Source organism: Poecile atricapillus, chromosome 1, assembly GCF_030490865.1.
Source record: "Poecile atricapillus isolate bPoeAtr1 chromosome 1, bPoeAtr1.hap1, whole genome shotgun sequence".
Taxonomy (NCBI): domain Eukaryota; kingdom Metazoa; phylum Chordata; class Aves; order Passeriformes; family Paridae; genus Poecile; species Poecile atricapillus.
This window is the reverse complement of record NC_081249.1, coordinates 142,273,678-142,293,555: the sequence shown is the minus strand read 5'-3', so window position 1 is coordinate 142,293,555 and position 19,878 is coordinate 142,273,678. Positions and strand designations below refer to the sequence as shown.

General features: G+C 39.3%; 1 protein-coding gene across 1 annotated transcript in view; it reads left to right on the top strand.

Annotated features, from left to right (window-relative positions):
• The window catches only part of CSTPP1 (centriolar satellite-associated tubulin polyglutamylase complex regulator 1), a 78,997-nt gene that overhangs the window by 46,534 nt on the left and 12,585 nt on the right, over window positions 1–19,878 (top strand). Inside the window, exon 4 of the mRNA XM_058829653.1 lies at window positions 18,245–18,329. Coding sequence (XP_058685636.1) covers window positions 18,245–18,329 — 85 coding nt within the window. The remainder of the gene's footprint in view (window positions 1–18,244; window positions 18,330–19,878) is intronic.

The window sequence follows — 19,878 nt, the reverse complement described above, 5'->3', positions numbered from 1 at the left end:
TAAAATGGTTATTTTCTGTAAATGGATTTATCTCTGCTCATTCTTATTTTATTCTATTGAATGGAAAGTGAGATTTTTTTTTTTAAACAGTGGAGATCCAAAAGCAGGTTTTTCAGTTTACGCAAGTTAGAATGGTTTGCCATTTAAAAAGCTGAATAATAAGTCTTCTAAATGATGGAAGCTGACAACAAAGGCAAAATAAGCCTTATGTTGGCATGTCAATTCAACTGTGGGTGGATTTTCAGAATTTTGAACTCTTTAGCTATTAATAACCCACTCTCTGCAGAGAAATCTAATCTGGTAATTTCAAAATTAATTATCACACTTTCAACCACCTGATAGTCATGAGTAACTCTTGAAAAAAAGTCCACCCAAACCAGCAAACTCCAAAACTTCAAAAGGGTATGTACTCCCATTACTAGGAAAGAAAATTGACTTGTTTAGAATACCTTAAGGCAAACATGGCACTTTTGAAGAAGATGCACCTTTCCAAGTCAAATACATAAATGCATAAGAGGGGGTGGAACTAACTGCACTAATGACTTTTTTGCCCAGAGCAAGGGATGTTCTGGTGTTGTTTAATAAAATGCAGTCTCTGATGCTACAAAATAGAGGTTCATAAACCACTGCTGAGTGCTAAAGTGACTGGTTAAAGATTCATTTGTCCTTAATTAAGATGACCTTAAATTTCTTTGCACGGTGGCTACTGGAGGATATAATTGGAGGCACCTGACACTTATTCACTAACTTTAGTTCAAGATTTTACTCTTGTAAGAGATTCTTCAGTAGATAAATTCAGAATGATTTATCCCTTTAATGCTCTAGCTTTAATAACCATAAGCTATTTCCTTAATGATTTAGAATTGTGTGATGCAGGAGATAGTCAAGCTTACTCTCCAGAAGATTAATTTCCTGCTTTTGCACTGGCATTGACTTCTTTTTTTTAACAGGAATATTATGGATTTCAGTCACGTTTTCTAATTGCAGGTACTGTCATTTATAAAGCATTGTCTGTCACTCTCTCCTGTGTGCTTTGGAGGTAGGGACATTTTGTGGATTGCATTCTGAGGAAGGTGATGCATTGCGTTCAGACACCGGAGAAAAGAGTTTGCCTGGGAGTCCTATGGCCAGCTGTGCTGCAAAGTGGTTTGCAAGGAAACTGCTTCTTCCCAAGGATGACAGCTGAGCCTGTGGCCAGATAAAGACTGTTAGGTTGGCACTGGTGAGAGAAGGAGTAGTCCTTGCCTTCCTCTCTACTCCTGATTTTCTTCCCTTTCTTTGGAGGGGAGGGTCAGTTGGCTGTGTAGTGAAGGCAGCACAGAACTGGTCCAAACAAAAAATAACCTGTAAAAAAGAAAATTTCAATTTCATTAGTTCTTGTCCTGTTTGTAATGAAGCTGTATAGGCAGCTGTGCTGGAATAATGGAGAAGATGGGAATGAAATTTAAGGGAGAATAAAAACTTCCCTTTGCAGTAGAAGACCCTGCATAAAATCTATGTTTGTATTACAGCTTTGTCTGATAGTGTTATAAAAGACCTGGTAGGCCAGACCTGCTCTTAACACCATCAAACTTCGCTTCCTCAGAAATCAATTTATATATAGCTTTGGATCTCTTGTTTGCAATTGTAGCATAAGCTATCAACAGCTTGTTGAATTTGTCTTGTCTGGCTTTAACTGCATGTGGAAGAGTGGGAGCCAAAGCAGAAAGATGACTTGTTTATTGGCTCACATAACATTTTACTGAAAACATCCTGGTTGCAGGTATTTCTAGTGTTTTCCTGAACTTTCCATATAAAAAGTTATGGATGCTTAACTGACAGATATTAAATCCTCTATGGTATAGGTCCTGGCATTTTTTCAGTTTATTGTTCTTCTGTTTATCCCAAAGTTGTCAGAATATTTTTTTCTATTTTTTCCAAAAGCTCGCTAGTGCTACAGCAAATGAAGTAGCTTTATTCTTTTTCCTAACTCTCTGATGCATGTTATAATTTGCTATATGTACAGAAAAGAGTTTGAATAAAACTATGCATGTTTTACTCAGACCATAGATGTAATAAAGTTGCTTTGACAAGTAACTTTAATATATCTCTGCCCTTCTCAAACTGTGAAAAAAGCTCTAAGGGAACCAGGAATGTTTGCCAAAACTGCTTAGCCAAATTCTTAAACATATCCTCCAACCACACTCATAGTGCTTGAGCACAGCAGACTCAGACTGAGTCAGACTGACAATGTTTCTAGAATAATTCTGTTTCAGATGTTAAAATTAGTGGATGGATAATGAAAGCACCTCTGCTGACTGCAAGTACATTAGAATAACAGAGCAAAACACACCACTGCAGACAGTCAGGAGACTAACATTAAACAAAGTGTTCACCTGTATTTTGTATTGAAGCTTCCCAAAACAAACAAAACCACTAAAAACATTATTCAGGCTATTATCAGTAGTTCCTTAGTCTTGACAGTACCAGCTCAATTCAGAGCTGGTTAGCCTGAGGATTCTTTCTCTTTACTAAGTAGTGCTATCTCTAGCACTCATCTTCTGAGCACATCCACTTGTATTAAAGTACCTTCGTGTAGCAATACTTGAAAGCCCTCCTTCAGAATTTGTTGTGCCTGGTTTTTTAACTGAACAGTTTATATTAAAACCATTTCTGCTTCTCTTGCCTATTCTTTTCTTTCCCTCTTCTCTACCCTTCTTTTTCCTGAGTAACTGTAGGGTGAGAAAAGAAGCAGTTTTGCATTTCAGTACACTTAATGTAGCCAAGAGGTTTGTTCATTGCTGCTTTGTACTTTCAGGCAAACAAGAAAATTTAGATTAATAGGTTGTTTATTCTTTTGCGTGTTTCTCAAATCAAAGGCACTGGATTGCTTTATTAAAGCAGTTTTGTGTGGCAGGCTTGGAACTGTCCTCACTGAGCTGTACATGAAGAAAAACGATTGCTTTTCATCCCCCACTCATTATGCAGATTGGCACAGGAACACTGTTAAATGTGGTATCATGTACTATCACTTAAAGACCTTCCTTCTGTACAGTTAATGTTGGGCTCCAATTTCACATTATGATCTGTCTTGGAACAGACAAGGAAAACCCTAGAAATAGAAACACATATGTACTTAAACTTAAAAAATTTAAATACTAACCAGTTTAATAAACAGAGGTTTTGATCAGAACACTAGTGGCTGTCTGCTTTGCTGTGCTTTTACATCTCTTCATTGAGGATTTGGTTCATTTGTTTCTCATCCATTCAGTTAGCAATAATGCTTAATTTAGCCTTTCAGCAATAATCTACCCAGCCAAATTAATGAAGAAAATTTTCAGCATTTTGCAACCAGATCCATAACAGAAGGATCCAGCTAGTGTTGGGTAGCTGACTTAAATGCATGACTCTGTCCTGTGGATGTTCTATACTGAGCAGGCAGTAGTGTATCTCTGGGTCTCTGAATACATTAGGTGCTCTAATTCCTTTTTCATTCTGTGAAAGCAGAGTCTCTCCTGACCCAAGGCCTTCTGCTTTCAAAGTGAAAAGTCTGGGGTACATGATTTAAGAGTAGAGAAGGTGATTGTGCATGTCTTAGGAGGAAACAAGTTTCTTTTGCCTTATTGTTCAACTTCAGTTCTAGCTAATGCTCTGAGCAAGAAAGTGCTTACATTCCTCATCTTATGAAATGGCAAGACTTCTGCTGTGGGTGGCACACTAGTATGGCTGGGTGCACAGTGGTAAATAAGCAGTGTCACAGTTACCAGACTGGCTGAACCTCTGACCTTTCCTTGTCTAATATCAGGTATTCTTCTTCAGTGTCAGACCTGATGCAGGATGAAGTAATTACGATTTTTCTTACTGTCTGCTGTGTTCCTGGTTCTGCAGTCCCTTTTCCTAAATTAGAATCCTCTAGTTGGTAGGACTGAAATGCACGTTCTCTCTGAGATACTAGTGCTAGGTTCTCTAAGTCTCCTTAGAGAAAAGTGTTGAAAGCAAATGTTATGTAAGCCTGTTTATAAGGTACACTGTAATCTTCCACCTGAGGATCATGTAGAATTTCTCCCACTTTTTTATTTCACTTCTCTATGTTAGTTTGTATTTGTATCACAGATCACTTGGTTTTCCCTGTCAGGTAACCATTTTCTTTCTCCAAGGGATCTCCACTATTTTGGAGAATTGAGAGTGCCAGTACTTTGTTTTTTAGGGTTTGGTTTGTTTGTTTTCAATCTCTGCTTAGAAAATCAATGTGGCTTTTCTACCTGAAACATGAAAATGTACTAGTATCTTGTAACTGCTATACCAGATTTCTGAGGGCAGTATAAATGTTGGTCTTTTTATAACTTTTTGATTCTCTAGACTGTTCATTCATGCCATGTTTTCTACTCCCATTAATGCTTGTAGGCCATGATAGTCAAGTTCGTAAAAGAATTACAGATCTCTCTTTATAATGTTACATATCAACTTTTAACTTGTTATAAAATGCCTAAACATGAATAATTAGACCACTATGTTCTTCTCCTGTGTTCCTAGGCAGGGGAGAAAATATGACTGGATCCCAAACATTCTATATGCAGCTATGTGTTTCATCTGTGACAAATATGACAATCACTGAGCTGAACATCATCACTTTTTTGAGAAAATCATAAATACATTTTGTCTTTCTGCTTAAACATTCTAGATGCTATTTTGCCTGCTTGAATTTACTCCATAATTCAATTTTTTTTCCCTTATAGCTTTTGGACATTTTTGAGTCAGATATGGCTGTCTGATGATATATCATTAATCTTGTGTTGTGACCAGTACTATTCACATGTAGAAATACTAAAAGAAAGGTAGAAATACTGAAAAGAAGAAGAATATGTTATATTATCTAGTCAAAACCCTTCTGTCCCTATTCTTATTTTGCATCTGAAGGCACATTAGTGCAGCAACAAATTCACTCCTGCATCTCCACATATTCCTGCTATACAAGACACTTGTAGCAGTCTTATGGTTTTCTTTTTTTTTCTTAATAAGTATAATAGAAAGCATTTTCAGTGCTTACTTTTAACATCTAGAATAGTTAATATTTTTACTCAGACATTGAAATTAGAATCTAATCTGTCTAGCTTTGAAAGCTTTCAGATCTACACTGTATTCATGGAAAGACTTTAGAGTGATACAGACAGCAGTTCAAAAAGAAAAGGAAATCAGAAGAAAAGCTAATTGAATTTCCAAATAATTCACTGATTTTTTATTTCAGACCTTAACTGCTAAGCAAGTAATGATCATCTTCCCTTTGCTGTGGCAGTGGCTGCAGAACTGTGTGTCCTTCATTCAGCAAAAGTCAGTTTGGTCACAGCTGTGTATACAAAGCTGCAAGTGAAAATGAGATGTACACATAAAGGCTCTCAGTCTATTTCCCTTTGTAGCACTCATCTGTTTGTTCTTTACCAAACTCCAGAAAACATCCTCCTGAAAGGAAAGCACAAAAGTAAATAGTGAGAAGATTTGTTTTTCCCCTTGATAAACATGTCATGCAAAGTGACTTTCCAAACATATCCCATTTATTGGAGATAATTTATAAACCTTGAACTTGTACATTGTTTGTTGCCCACAAGCATGAATCCTAAAGGCCCCTATTCTTCCTGTTTCAAATTCCAGGATCAGTTAAGTCTTGTTTTGGCTCATGGACCCATGTTCTCCAGTCATTTTCTGTACTTTTCTAATAACTGAGAAACTGTCTCTTGCATTTGTCTGCTGAACGTCTCCGAGGATTCTTAGAGATGGGATATTTTTTGCTTTCCTTTTGGATCCCCAATGTGTTAATAATTTCATTTAATCTTGAATCTCTCAAGTGCTAGCACTACTAGTTTTGGAGGCCTTAGTACTGCGTGTAGGTGGGGACTTGGCACAGCAAAGCCTGAAACAGATCCAGACAGAAGATAACTCATGTGAAAGACAACTGAAAGGATGGATGCTACCTTTAAACGTGGTGTGAAAGTGAGAGGAGTATGAATTAATACATTCATATAGAATCCCCTTTTTTACCATCCATTTCTCATAAAGTACTACTAAAATACTGCTACATCTGATGCAGTGAATTGAGATAGAGTTCTTTTGCCAGAAACACCAGGAAGCAATTTTTTTCCCCATCAGGGCAGTATTAAGAAATATTTCTAATCACAGGGAGCAAATAGGACCTCAGCTTTAAAGCTTTGCTTTAAATCTTTGCTTTGAAAGATGCAGCACATTTCCTTTGAGTCAAGAACACATGCTGAAATACATTACATTTAAGTACTTCTTACAGCTATATTGCTGTACGATTTGTGCCATCTGATTTTCAGACTTGCTCCATAAGTCTTAACATCGAATGGGAAAAAAAGGGCAAATGTTGCAGGAAATAAAAGGAACATGTGTGTTCTAAGTCTTCAATGGCTGGAGATGCTTAAAGAGCAGCTTTCATCTTACTCCTCCTCTGAGGGTTTACCATACTTGCATTTCCATGATGGTTTTTTTGCTGAACAGTCAGGATATTGTTGCATGGGAGATGAAAAAATGTAAGTGAAACCACAAAGAGTACAGTTCTGTTAGAGCAATGTAGCTGAGGGCCCAGCTGCTGGTAGAGGTTAATACAGTGTTACTCACTGTGGATGGCCCATCTCACTGACTGTTGCTATTAAAGGGTTAGTCAGCAGTAACTGTGGGTTTTTAGTGCTCCTGCCATCTTCTGTTCCAACTAAGGACATTCCTACATCTTTTAGAGATGATGTTTTGGTTTTTCTTTTTTTCTTTTTTTTTTCTTTTGTTGTTGTTGTTGTTGTCTTATCAGTAGCCTGCATCACAGCAGCAATCCATCCAGGATTCTACAGAAAACTGATCATGCTTCCTTTAGGAGAAATCACTTGCATATCATACCCAGTAAAAATAATTCACTCATTGTACTAAGTTATCATCCCACAACTAATCAGTTAAGTGATATTTCTTTTTATTGCTCCTGCTATAAAGATCCTTACAAAGATCTTGAAGAGCCTGACCTTGTTATGAGGCTGAGAAAGATTACACAACTGAATTCTGTTTTCAGTTTCAACAAGCCAGGATTACGGTATAAATTCCTATCTACTCTTGTCTTCCAGTAGATGGCCTTTTATTCCCCTCTAGAAAGCACTGTGCAACAAGAAGAAAGTGTCCTTTTCTATTTCTGCAACAACTTGCTCTTTTGTCTAGTTTCTTATGCTTCTCTGATTACCATAATAAATGCATAGCATCAGTGTTAGGGCATAATGCCTGAATATTTAGGACATTTTCCTGAACTTTCTTCCATCAAAATATTCTTAACTTGTGGCTCATGGTAGATGGTCCATGGAAGTTTATTTAGCTGTGAAATAGGAGGCATTTAAGTTAAACTTTGACAAAGATTCATGAAGTCCATAAAACTTTCAGGATTAATGGAAAAGTTTAGTACTTTCTTAAAGAAACCGTAAAAAAAAAGGCTTTGTTTCATTTTTTAGATATTAATATCTATGTTAAATTCTTATTAAATATTTATTTCTCCATGTGAAATACTGAAAAAACTATCATTCTTTCTCTCTCGTTTCAATCTTAGAAAAAAAATATTTTTTTGACACATAGCTCACTAGAGTATTATAAGAGTTAAAATCAAGGGACATCACAGAACCTTAGCCAAAAGCATACCCTTAAAAGGGGCAGTTGGATGCCTTGTTGTTTCAGGTTTCTCTTAGTGCATTCATTCTGTTCTGTATTCAGACCAGTTCTGTAGTGGTGGTCATTTACAATCATTAATCTAGCTCATTGATATTGTAATGGGCTCCAAGCATTCTCTGTGAAGCTTACATGCTCCACTGCATTTCCTTCTAAATAACTAATGATGACTTCTTCAGCTTTGTCATTAACCAGATTACCTTTCTCCAGCCAGTTGTTTTATAGATTTACTCTCTTTGAGGTTCATTTTCTTTTTAAGTTGTCACACTCATGAAAGAGACTTAATATTGGTGTGTTTAACAGCATTTTACATGACTGAACAACACTGCCCAAGCATAGGTCCAGATACCATATTTATTTTTATGAATAGAGACTTTAACTGTTGACTCGGAGGCTCCTAAAAAAAACACCCTTTCCTTTCAGACTGTTTTTTTGGGCATTGTAATTTATGAAAGAAAATTGGAGAAAACTAGCCCACAGTCTGGGTACTTGGGATTATACTGCATAGCCTGTGTGTAAACCTCTTCTGAATACACTGAGCAGTAAAGTGAAAGAATGGCCAGGTCTGCTGGTGGCTTTCAGTTCTTGGAAGATGCATGTTTATGTCAGGTAGCCAAATGGTTCCAGGTGAACACAAGTGCACAGAGAAAGATGTTCTAGATCCTTCAGTGCTTTGTGGATCACAACCAGCTTCTTGAGTTTCAACCACAGTGAGTTGACTGCTTTGTGTAATTCCATACTGGTGTCACTCTTGGCGGCATGTGGAATTCTCCATTCTTCACATGCTTGAACTTGTCTCCTTCATGCCTGGGCTCATGATGGATGTGTTTCAGAGAAGCAGTATCTGAGTGCCTGCTGTGATGACAGCTGTTGGTGAAGGTGCAGTTAACTGTTCAAAACTTTGCAGTGGATTAGTGAAGAGCTGATATGGAGCAGGGTCAGGAAGAGACACACACAAGGCTGTCCCTAGTCATGATATAAATTATGCTGAAATGATTTGTCTCTCTTCCATTGGGTGATTGTAGCAGCTGCACTGTTTTTTGAATGCTTCTTCCAAATAAGTCACTAAAAGAGGAAAGTCCAAAACATTCCTTGTTTTTATTCATTGTTCTGAGAAAATTGTTGACTGTTGCACCTCACGCTTTTAGATGCCACCTTGTGTGATATGAACACGTATTTGAAAATACCTGATTCTACCAGAAGTGGTTCATTGGAACCTTTCGCTGATGTTTGCTGAAAAAGTTTTCTAGAAAGAAACCGGAAATCAAGGAAATCATTGATCTTACATTGCTACAGCAATTTGCAGCATTTCCACTGTTCATTGTGTGTCCTCCTTGTCCTCTACCTCCTTTTTGTTTTAGGTTAATGTCATAGCTTTCTTCTGCTCCCTGACCCTGTGTGCATGACACAGATGAGCTGTCTGCCAGCTAACTATTTCTTGGGGCTCCCAGAGCAGAAAGGAAATACCAAACACTAATTGAAGACTGGCCATATTGTTACTAGTCCTAGTACATATCTAAGGGAGGAGGGGTTGTATGTAAGGTCCTGCATTGAATGAAATACAGCTGCATGCCACCTGCCCATTTACTCTGCCCATCTCGTGATGTGTAGCCATGAATTCTTCAGTTGTTTTGAAGATCTTAAGCTTAATGACAACTTGTTTTCTTGAGTAGAGGCTGATCCACATCTTGTCTAAAGATTACTGCTGCTGTTTGAGAGCTTGGGGAAATGTTGATGGTCCCCTTCAGTGAAGTGTTGCTGGCTTTCCTGTACTTCACCATTAAGAGTGCTGTGGGTCCTGTTTCAAGTGGTTGAGCAGTCTGCCCCCCAGATGGTCAGAACTTCAACAGGAATGTTTTCTCCTTATTGTTTACAAGACCAATTAGCTCTGGCATTGGATTGATTATTTTCTACACGAGTGACTGAAAACTTCTCAAAACGAGCAAAAGTCAACTATTGAACAAGATAAAAGCAGGCTAAATCACCTATAGTTGGGGAGATCTGCTAGTTATGTCTTTAGTAACATTATAGTGAAAGGAAAAAATAATTTCATAGTGGACACATACAAAAAAATGTCAAATGTTAAGGCGTTTCAGTTGTAAATTACTTTCACTCTGAAACAGTACCTTATTTCTAGTTTATCTGTCTTAAAAGCCACTTATCTGTCTTGCTTTGTTTTGGTCTGGGTTTGCTATGCCTCTGAAACATGATGGGTAGTCATACATTCTCATACTGTAGTCTACAAAACTATGCCTGTGTCCTTTAGAGAAAGCTACATGTCCTTAGAGATCATACTCAATGAGCTGAGCATATCTTTAGGATTATATGTGCTTTAGAATATGCATAGATTTATCTTTATAAATGTTAAAGAATGTTGCATGGAGAAAATTGGGTGTCCATTTAAGTCACCATCTGGTTCCTGTAGTCAACTATGTACTGGAAAATTTAAACCAGACTCTTTTGTTTGTCATCTTCTATCTTCTTTTTCTGCTTCTGGAAATATTGCCAGAAGTTGTGGGCTGCTTCTCCTTTCTTATTGTTTGCTGGTTTTGCACTTCAGGAATTTCGAATTCTTTAAGCCCAAACTACATTCAAAGTCCCATTCTAGACTTAAAACAAGAAATTAAAGAGTTAACATTGTCTTTAGTGTTGTATTAGGTATAGTGTTTAGGTTCCTAAAGGGAAAAGATCAAACTTCAATCATGTTTCAGATTTGCTGTGGATTCAGGAATATCACACTGCATCACTTAAACTCTTCCAATATTGGAAAGTTTTCTTTACAACCATGAGAGCTGAAAACTTTATGTTTCTAATGAAAGTTCAAATTTTTCAGTTTGTGGATGTGCCATGTTAGCCACATAAGCACACCAAATGATAGCCTTGGCCTGTACCTTTGGCACAGTTCCTGGTGCCCTGACTAACATTCACTCAACGCTGAAGTAATGCTGCCACATGAAACACTTCATACTAAAGGGTAATTATGGGGCATTTGAAAGAGACTAGAGGATGATTAACATTTGTATAAACAGAAATAATCTGAATTCTGGGGATAGAATTGGAGAAGTTCTGTGCAAATTCATTTTCTGTGTTTGTTAATCTGGCAAGTGGTTTATTGATAAAAGGACTCAGGATCAAAGTGCAGGAAAACAATCACACCATCTAGAAGATCTAACTCTTAAAAACCTTTAGCTTGCTCAAAGTAGGGTGCTTTAAAGCATTACAGCTTTACCTGTAATGGACCCACTTCTCAGTTCATATGAACTGTCAGGCTACCTCCAGAACAAATGAGTTAATTCTTCATATCAGCTGCACCTGAACCTTTTCCTTCTTACCTTCCTTTTGAGTACTTCAAAACTAGCTTTCTGCTCAATCACAGTGCTAATGCTCTCTCCTTGCTCTCTCTTGCAGCACTCCCCCAAAAAATCTTTTTAGGTCAGTCTGCTTAGCTCTCCACTATATTCATCCTGAGTTGGACATAGATTATTGCAGGCAAATCTCACTAAATCTCTTTCACTCTTTGTTTTTTTTTCATATCATAAATTGGCTCTTTTATCTACTGTCAACAGGAGTCGTCTAAATCTGCTGTTTGCAGCCATGATCCTTTTGCAGAAGGATCCTTTTTTGCAAAACATCTTGTTTGTGAAGATGGCTCACCTGGAGCAGCACCCTTCCCTTATGTCTGGCAGGAATTTGTTCATATTCTCACAGGTTAGGAGGGGCAATCCAGGGTGCAGCCAGTTGCTGAAGATACTTTTCTATCTAAGCCAAACTATAGTAATTCTGTGCATTCTTGAGTTACTCTGTCTGCTTTTGCTGTCATGTCAGACACAAAGGCTTCTGGAGTCCTCCTGAGGATGTCCTGGGATCCCATCTGGGAGGACCTAAACAGTATCAGTGGAAAGAGTAGGTCTGTGAGTAACTTGAATTCATTTGCCTGCTTGGATAGTAAGGATGCCGAAAGTTCTGTCTTAAATGTGTCTGATACCAGAGTGTTCACAAACCATTGTAGCAGGCAGGGTGCAAGTGCAGCAGGTAAAGCTGAAACCTAGGAGGGTCACTAATCCTATGACATTGCCTTGCATACATCCTGGACTCTAAGGATTAAAATGTCTTAAGCAGGGAACTCCTTAAGCCTGTCTAACAGTTTTTCCCTGCTGAGGAGGGATGAATCTGCTATCCTTATCCACCTCCTTCCCTCTTCCCTGCACCTGGTTGTGCTCTTCCACAGTTTGCTTTGCATGAGTTTTCATCACATATTTCTGAGAGCCTGTGCAAGTTTCTCAGCAAGAAGCCTGCTGAGTGCCAGAGCTGGCATAAGGGGTGGTTCAGAACCATGTGGTCACCAGCAAGTGATGGGAAAGGAGAAAAAGGGACTGAACCTGTCCCTTTCAGCAAAAGTAAGTTTAAATTTGCTTAGGTGCATGATGAACTTATCATCAGGAAGACAGAGTTAATGCATCCAGTTATTAAAATAAGAAAAATACATTCTAGTAATTTATAAAATGTATGAAATATAGAAATTATATATGCCAGTATATAAAGAGATTGAGCCAGACCTTTGTACAAAGCCGCAGTATTTAAAGCTACTTATGCCCAAGATTCCATGTAAAGAACAGGTTCTTATGTTGATCCATGATAGAGATTTTACCAATATCCTCTTTAAACTATTCCTAGAAAATCTTCCTTTAAAAAATTAAGTTGTTTTTTATCTAACCTGACATCAATCTTAGGCTTTTAGAGCGTTTTCCTATTGCTTAGAAGTAACAAGTGGGTCTCTCTGTTTTCTTCTGATTTTCCTACACTCTCTACACTATAATTTAATGATTGTAGAAGCTGTGTGTACTCTTCAAGAGCAAAATGAATTCTGCTGTACATGTCTGACATGAGCATGCTCAGTCCTGTCCATGGATTAATTTCCCTAGAATTCTTGGCATTCTGATTGTTATTAGCAATAGATGTATGGAGGAAGTTAGGCCATAGGTATCCTGTAGTTGAACAAGGCATGTGCAGGGTTTAGCCTACTAGCCGGATGATACTTAATAAGTTGCAATATTATCAATGCTCATGTTTATGTTCATTTTTTTGTAAAATTGTCATTCCTATAGACAGCATGAGAAGATGTAGACTTTTATTTTGGGGAGGGGTTGGTTTTTTTGTTGTTTTCTACAAGGTTGCAATCCTTCATGGATATGGAGAGAGTCCTAAATATGTGGTACTTACACCAGAAACACTAAAAAACTAAAGACCAACAAAGACTCTTCCAACACTTAAAAAAAAAATTTAAAAAATTAAAAATAGGCTGTTCTCAGGAGACTGTATTTGCAGGAGACTAATTTACAGCTCTATGCCTTTATGACTCTTGAATTACTTCATGACTGTGGTAGAAAAACAACCTGTGGAAATTGTGTGTCCTAACATAATTCAAAGGGGACAGCTACATTGCTCAGGGCTCCAGTCTGCTTGGATACTGGCTGTAAATAAAAAATTATGGAAATAGGGAACTTTTAATGTATATTCATCAAGGCAATCCTTGTGTTTCTGGGAAGCTAATAATGTGACTTTTTGGGGCAGATTTCATACACCAGCTGCAGTAAATATTCTCCTACTGCTTTGGGCATTTTATAGCTGTCACAATGTTGTGACAATGTTGTAGATAGCTACTTCTTGTGCTGAAAGCAGCCTAGATACAGCAGCAATGACTGCAATTCAGGCTAAGTCCTAAATATTTATTGGCTTCCTGGGTAGATTTTACAGCCTTCACTGAGCTCCAGGCTTCTATGTCTAGGCTGCTGTCACTATGAAAGATAACTGGTTTTAAGATAATTCAGGTGTGTCTACACTTCACGAACAACACTGACAGCAGCATTAACACATCATTTAGTATTCCTAGAGTTTGCATCACTCCAGATTGTGTGCCATCTGTTAGCCACATACAAACCAGAAAAGCTTTAATATGTGCTTTAAAAGCCAGGGAAGTACAAAGCAGCTGCCTCCATATTTCTCAAGGCAGGCCATTTTTGTCCAGAAATGGTACCTTCTAAGACTGTACCATATGGACAAAATTCTTTCTCCACTGTACCTCTGAATCTTCCTCAGGCATTAGAAGACCATAAACTACTCAGAGGACAATCCAATCTCTAGGAAAGGGTTAGGATTTTGCTAGTGTCATGGTCTCAGTAGCAGTACAAGCTAGGCAAGAATTTGAAGTCTAGTAGAGTAAAAATTATGCTGAATGGTTGAAGTACTTCCTGTTAAGCTCCTTCTCAGTGAGCTGTTGTTTTAAAGTGACTTTGGAATTTGTTATTAGTTCTTTTTCGGTAGAAGAGCAAAGTGTTAGTTCAGCTGTAAATGAACATGATTAACATGGAGACTGCAATCTCCATCCTTGAGCATTTGGTTATGAGCAAGTTTGTTCCACTGCAAGGGCACCATAGAATGTATATATCTCACTGCCCTGTGCTGTGGGGTCAGATTTAAACACTACATGATTTGCTTCATTTGTTACTGGAACTTGAGATGCAGTAATTTGTGGTAGCAACCAAAGTAGCAGTTGTGGATTCCAGTTTTCACCCATTCTGACTGATACCTTCCTTCTTTTCGTTCTTTCTTCATCATGCAACACTGAACTCTATTTACTCAGCTGTGGCCTGGAGACAGGAAGGAGCAACGTGGTCATGCACCAAAACTGCCTTTGTTTATTCCAAGCAGCTCTTGGCAGACAATGTGGTACATGGGCAAATGTAATTTTCTGCATGGTCTTCACTGACCTTGCTGTAGGGGATAGGAAAACAGTGATCACAGCAAACCGAAGACACCTCCTAAGGTCTGTGGTGATCCCACTTCCTGTGTAAAAGGTACCCACCTATAGCCTGAAAAATTGGTATGATTTGTTGGTCAGACGCCTGGGTTGTCTACAGGCTGAGTTGTGTTACAGCCTAAAAAAGTCAGCCTGTGTACTTCAGTGAATAATTTGATGCCATTTCCCCAGGCGTTAGAAACAAAGGGTTTCTTTAGAGGAGGAACTTCTCTGTACCACTTCAGCTTTATGGGCAGTTTCTAGTCCAAATGGACCATTTGCCCAAGGATTAAAACTGTAATTAATTCCACTTTTATTGACAACAAACTTTATTCTCTAATGTGCTGGTTTGGAGAGGATCTCTGCCACCCTTTCCTAAATTCTTTCTGAACAGACTTCTGTTTTATTCTATATTGTTTTGTTGTTTTATGGTAGAGGAGTAAGGATGATGCTGTGATTTGGTAAGAAGAGACCGAAGAAAAAGACAGCATAAATTATAATAAATTTTTGAAATATGTTATTTCTGCCAAGTGAGAGATCTCTATTTATGCCTCAAAACTAATGCTCTCTTAGAACCCAGTTACCTTCTCAAGCTGCTTTTGTCTATCAATCAGACAGGGACTGAGAAAAAAGTGTAACTTTCTTTGGAGACCTCATCCTTCAAAAAAATGCTGGCCTCAAACTCCTTCACCTGCCAGGAGAAAAGAGGAGACTAAAAACCAAAATTAATGAAATGGGCCTTAGCTGATTAAAGCAGGCAGATTATCCTCCTAGAGCCTGTCTGTTCTGAATGCATGAAGGATGCTTTGTATATTGCTGGACACCACACTGTGAAAACCTAAAGGGGATTAAAGCAGAGGAACAGATATAACTGGGCTAAGAAGGGAAAGAAGTAGAGGGTAAGGTAAACAGATTTAACTTTAGATAAATGTAGTTATCTGTTAAGTGGATTGAATAAGATAGTATGAAGAAAGGGTTATTATAATGGTCTGGTGACAAATGAAAGAAAAAATAATAACAAGCAAGAGGTGTAAGGATGCATAATTTTAATTTCAGCAAATAAAAAATTTGTCAATTGAATATTGCATAGTTTCCAGCTGGTGTGATTCCTTCAGACCAACATCTAGACCTTTTAGCAAAGATGAGAAATCTATTGCCCAGCATTATTCAAAGCTAGATTTAGAATCCTTGAAGAGTAAGAGGTCCACACTACCTGTTCAATTAAGAGAAAGTGTCTGTTTCAACAAGAGCTTTTATATGCCCATGTTCTATGTTTTCATGTAACCTGTTTCCTGTGCTGGGCCTGTGGAAAATTACAGAATGGATCACTGGCCACAGTGGGTCATTTGGTCCAACCTTCCTGCTCAAGCAAGGTCATCCTAGAGCACACAACACAGGATTGATCCAGATGGTTCTTGAGTATCTCCAGTGAGAGAGACTCCACAGCCTTGTTGGACAACCTAGAGCACGGTCATTCCCACAGTAAAGTTCTTCCTCATATCCATGTGGAAATTCCTGTGTATGTGTTCCCACCTATTGCTTCTTATCCTACTGCTTGGCACCATCAAGAAGAGCCTGGCTCCATCCTCTTGGTACCCTCCCTTCAATATACTGATAGACATTGATGACATCCCTTCTCGGTTTTCTCTTCTCAAGGTGAACCGGCCCAAGTCACTCAGCCTGTGCTTACAAGAGATTCTCCAGACCCTTAATAATCTTAGTAACCCTCCACTGGACCTGCTCCAGGAGCTCTATGTCTCTCTTGTCCTGAAGATCCCAGAACTGGACAAAGTGCTCCTGATGTGGCATCACAATGGCTGAGTAGAGGGGCAGGGTCATCTGCCTGGACCTGCTCTCAATGCTCTTCCTAGTGCACCCCAGGATACCATTGGTCTTCTTGCCCACAAGGGCACTGCTGGCTCAGGGACAGCTTGTTGTCCATCAGTACCCCCAGGTCCCTTTCCACAGAGTTGCTTCCCAGCAGGTCAGCCCCCAGCTTATGCTGATACATGGGGCTGTTCTTTCCCAGGTGCAGGACCCTACACTTGCCTTTGTTAAATTTCAGTTGTTTCCTCTCTGCCCATCTCTTCAACCTGTTGAAGTTTTTCTGAATGGCAGCCCAAGTAGCCAAGAAGGCCAATGGCCTGGCCTCTATCAGCAGTAGTGTGGCCAGCAGGACTAGGGCAGTGATTGTCCCCCTGTACTCAGTACTGGTGAGGCCACACGTTGAACCCTGCATCCAGTTTTGGGCCCCTCAATGCAAGAAAGACATTGAAGTGCTGGAGTGCATCCAGAGAAGCGCAATGGAGCTGGTGAAAAGTCTGGAGTACAAGTCTTGGGAGAAATGGCTGAGGGAGCTGGTGTTGTTTAGCCTGGAGAAAAAGAGGTGTAGGGGAAACCTTACTGCTCTCTACATTTATCTGAAAAGAGATAGAGAGATGGGGGTCAGTCTTTCCTCCCAAGTAACAAGGTTAGAGAAAATGGCTTCCAGTTGCACCAGGGAAAGTTTAGATTGGCTATTAGGAAAAATTTCTTCACTGAAAGTGTGGTTAAGCATTGGAATGCCCTGCCCCGCCCTGGAAAGTGATGGAATTGCCATCCTTGGAAGTGTTAAAAAAACATGTAGATGTGATGCTTAGGGATGTGGTGCAATGGTGGACTTGGCAGTGTTGGCTAATGGTTGGACCTTAATGATTCTGTGATTCTAAGTTGTGGCTGTCATCTGAAACAAGGTTAATTATATGGATGAGAGCCTAATGAAGACTAACATGTTTGTGGCAAAAGAACTTATGCTCTGTACCTCAGTCCCTCTTCCAGTGCCCTTGCGATCCCCTCCCTGACTACTGCTTGGCTCTGCTTCCACCTCTGGCTCTTTCTTCCATACTTTGCATTCTTCTGTATATAGAAGTACTGCAAAATTGCTGCTATTCAGCTAGTCTTCTTCTTAACTCCAGTCCACAGCCTTTTGGACTGTGAACATACAATCATGTAGGGCTTTTTAACATCAGGATGTTTCCATTCCCTTGGGATCCTATAAGCTTCCCTACGAGTCACCTCTTTTAGACTCCCTCTGCTGAGCCACAATGTTCCTTCTTGACCAGTCTTTCACAAAGCTGCTCTCTGAAACATGAATCATTTGATTGGTTTCCTTGTGTTTTTTGGAACTTTGTTCTGTGCTTCCTATAATACAGTGACCAGATTTGTACACATTATTCCAAAAGAGACCATCCAGCTGCCTTACTGAATGCCAAAGTAATAACGTCTGTGGTTTATACTCTGTAGCTTTCCATACACAACCCAAAAACCTTGTTTGCCTTTGTTACTGCTGCCAGATGTTCTGTGGATGATTTTCAAGTGTATTGTGGGGAATGTCACCATGCCAGTGAATTTCAGCAAATTTAAGCAACTTTGAAATTATTCCTTTTTCCACATGGGTATATTCAAGTCAAACCAAACTGTGTTCTCACTTGAAACTGCCCTGTTTAGGTTACCCCTTTTTCAGATTGAAACACTACCTGTTACCAGTTTTTCTGCAGGACCTGTTCAATAGGATTTCCCCTTCATCAGGCCTCTTTCAGATGGTGCTGGGAACTCCATCTGAAGAGCCCATCTCTGAAAGTCTAGGGAACAGTTATATTGTCTTTAATACTCAGACTACTTGAATTGGGAGTCAAGGGAATATGAGGCTTTTTTCCTAGAGAGGAAGCAAGGGGAGGGAACAGCCTATAAAAGAATGACAATGTTCTCACCTCTCTTTTTCTGCAGATTTGCTGACAGCACAGGAATACCACTGCCTGCTGCAGTTGCTCTGCCCTGACTTCCCAATGGAACTCACTCAGAAAGCAGCAAGGTGGGTTCTCATTCTCTCTTTAAAGGCAAGATTAGACCTACATGCATGATCTAGACCTGTGGGTAAAGGTATGAACAGGGACCTTCCGCTTTTAAGGTTTTGGGGAAAAAAGACACCATCTTTTGAAGTTAAGAACAGGGTGTTTCTCTAGCAGTGTGAAAGAGTATGTATTCAAGATTCAAGAGACTGAAATATCAATGCAGAATGCTGCTGTTGGCTCTATGTTCGGATGAGTTATAGATAAAAGAATGTTAGCCAATATGTTTTTAACTGACATGATTTTTAAACTCGATTTCAAATACTGTTTACCATTCTAAAATGTGTTCCCCCTTGTCCCAGCTTCTATGGTTGATCACATTTAAACACACTAACCTCTGAAGGGTTGCCAGTGTTTTAAAGTATGTTTGGTAAGAACATGGCAGCTAATCTGTTTGAAATTTTATTTTAATCTAGACACGGCAAAAAGCAGATAGTTGGCTCAGGGCGTTGATAATGTGATACGGAGTATTTGACTGATTGTGCTTGCTGATTCCAGTCCAGCCCAGGCAGATGATTATTAACTATCTGATATTGAAAATGTAATAAGGTACACACACGTGTTCAGTTGCGTGGCCCCCAATGCCAGACTAAGAATGCTAGTCCTATAGCAGAAATCTGCTTCCTTTCATGGAGGTACACAAGCACCAGTCCCATGTGCTGGTGTGTATTTCATAGGGCTCCAGCTGAACTGAGCAGGAATTTGTGATGGTGCATACAATGAAGGAGACTTCAGCATATCTACACATGTTGTGATGTTTGTGTCCAGGAATTTAGTCCACAAGGCTGCTGTAAACTAGAGGCCCCATTCAGGGGCCTGCAGTACTGTTGTGCATGTGCCATAGAGACAGACAAGCTGGCTTTGGGAGCAGGTGTTGGAGAGTTATGAGATCTCTGTCAGAGGCTCAGGTGGGGGTGACCTCATTCCTACTTTTGGCTTGCTAGAGATTTACTTGCACATTGCTAGCTCTGTAACAAGCTGATCTATTTGAACAATCTTAATAAAACTTGTCATATTTCTAAACCACTTTTCTCTTTGCTTACAACTGTTGCTCACTCTCTTGTCCTTTTTCTGGTCTACACTCCCCATTGTCCTCCTTGGTTGCTGCCTGTTAGAAGGGTGAGCTCTGCAGACTTTCTTACAGCACCAGTTGACCTAGTCTTTGCAAAACATGAGGGTCACATGCAAACCTAGAGACATTGTTCCTTCTTCAGTCCGCACACACCCAATAGTTCTGTTGCTAATTTTCTTTGGCAAGGAAAGAAATAAAGTAGCAGGGAGGGTGAATGAAATAAAGTAGCAGCAACATTCAGTGCAACAGCCAGGACCTGTATTGGTGCTGTTGCAAAGAGGAAAGTCATAGCTGTAGCCTATGTGCTGCATGACTGAGATGATCTCACAGCATGGTGCAGTCCACTCATCCAGGAGCTGTTGCTATGCTCTGATAAAAAACAATAAGACTAAGATCAGAATATGTCAGAACATAAGAACAGAGACGACAACAATATAGGT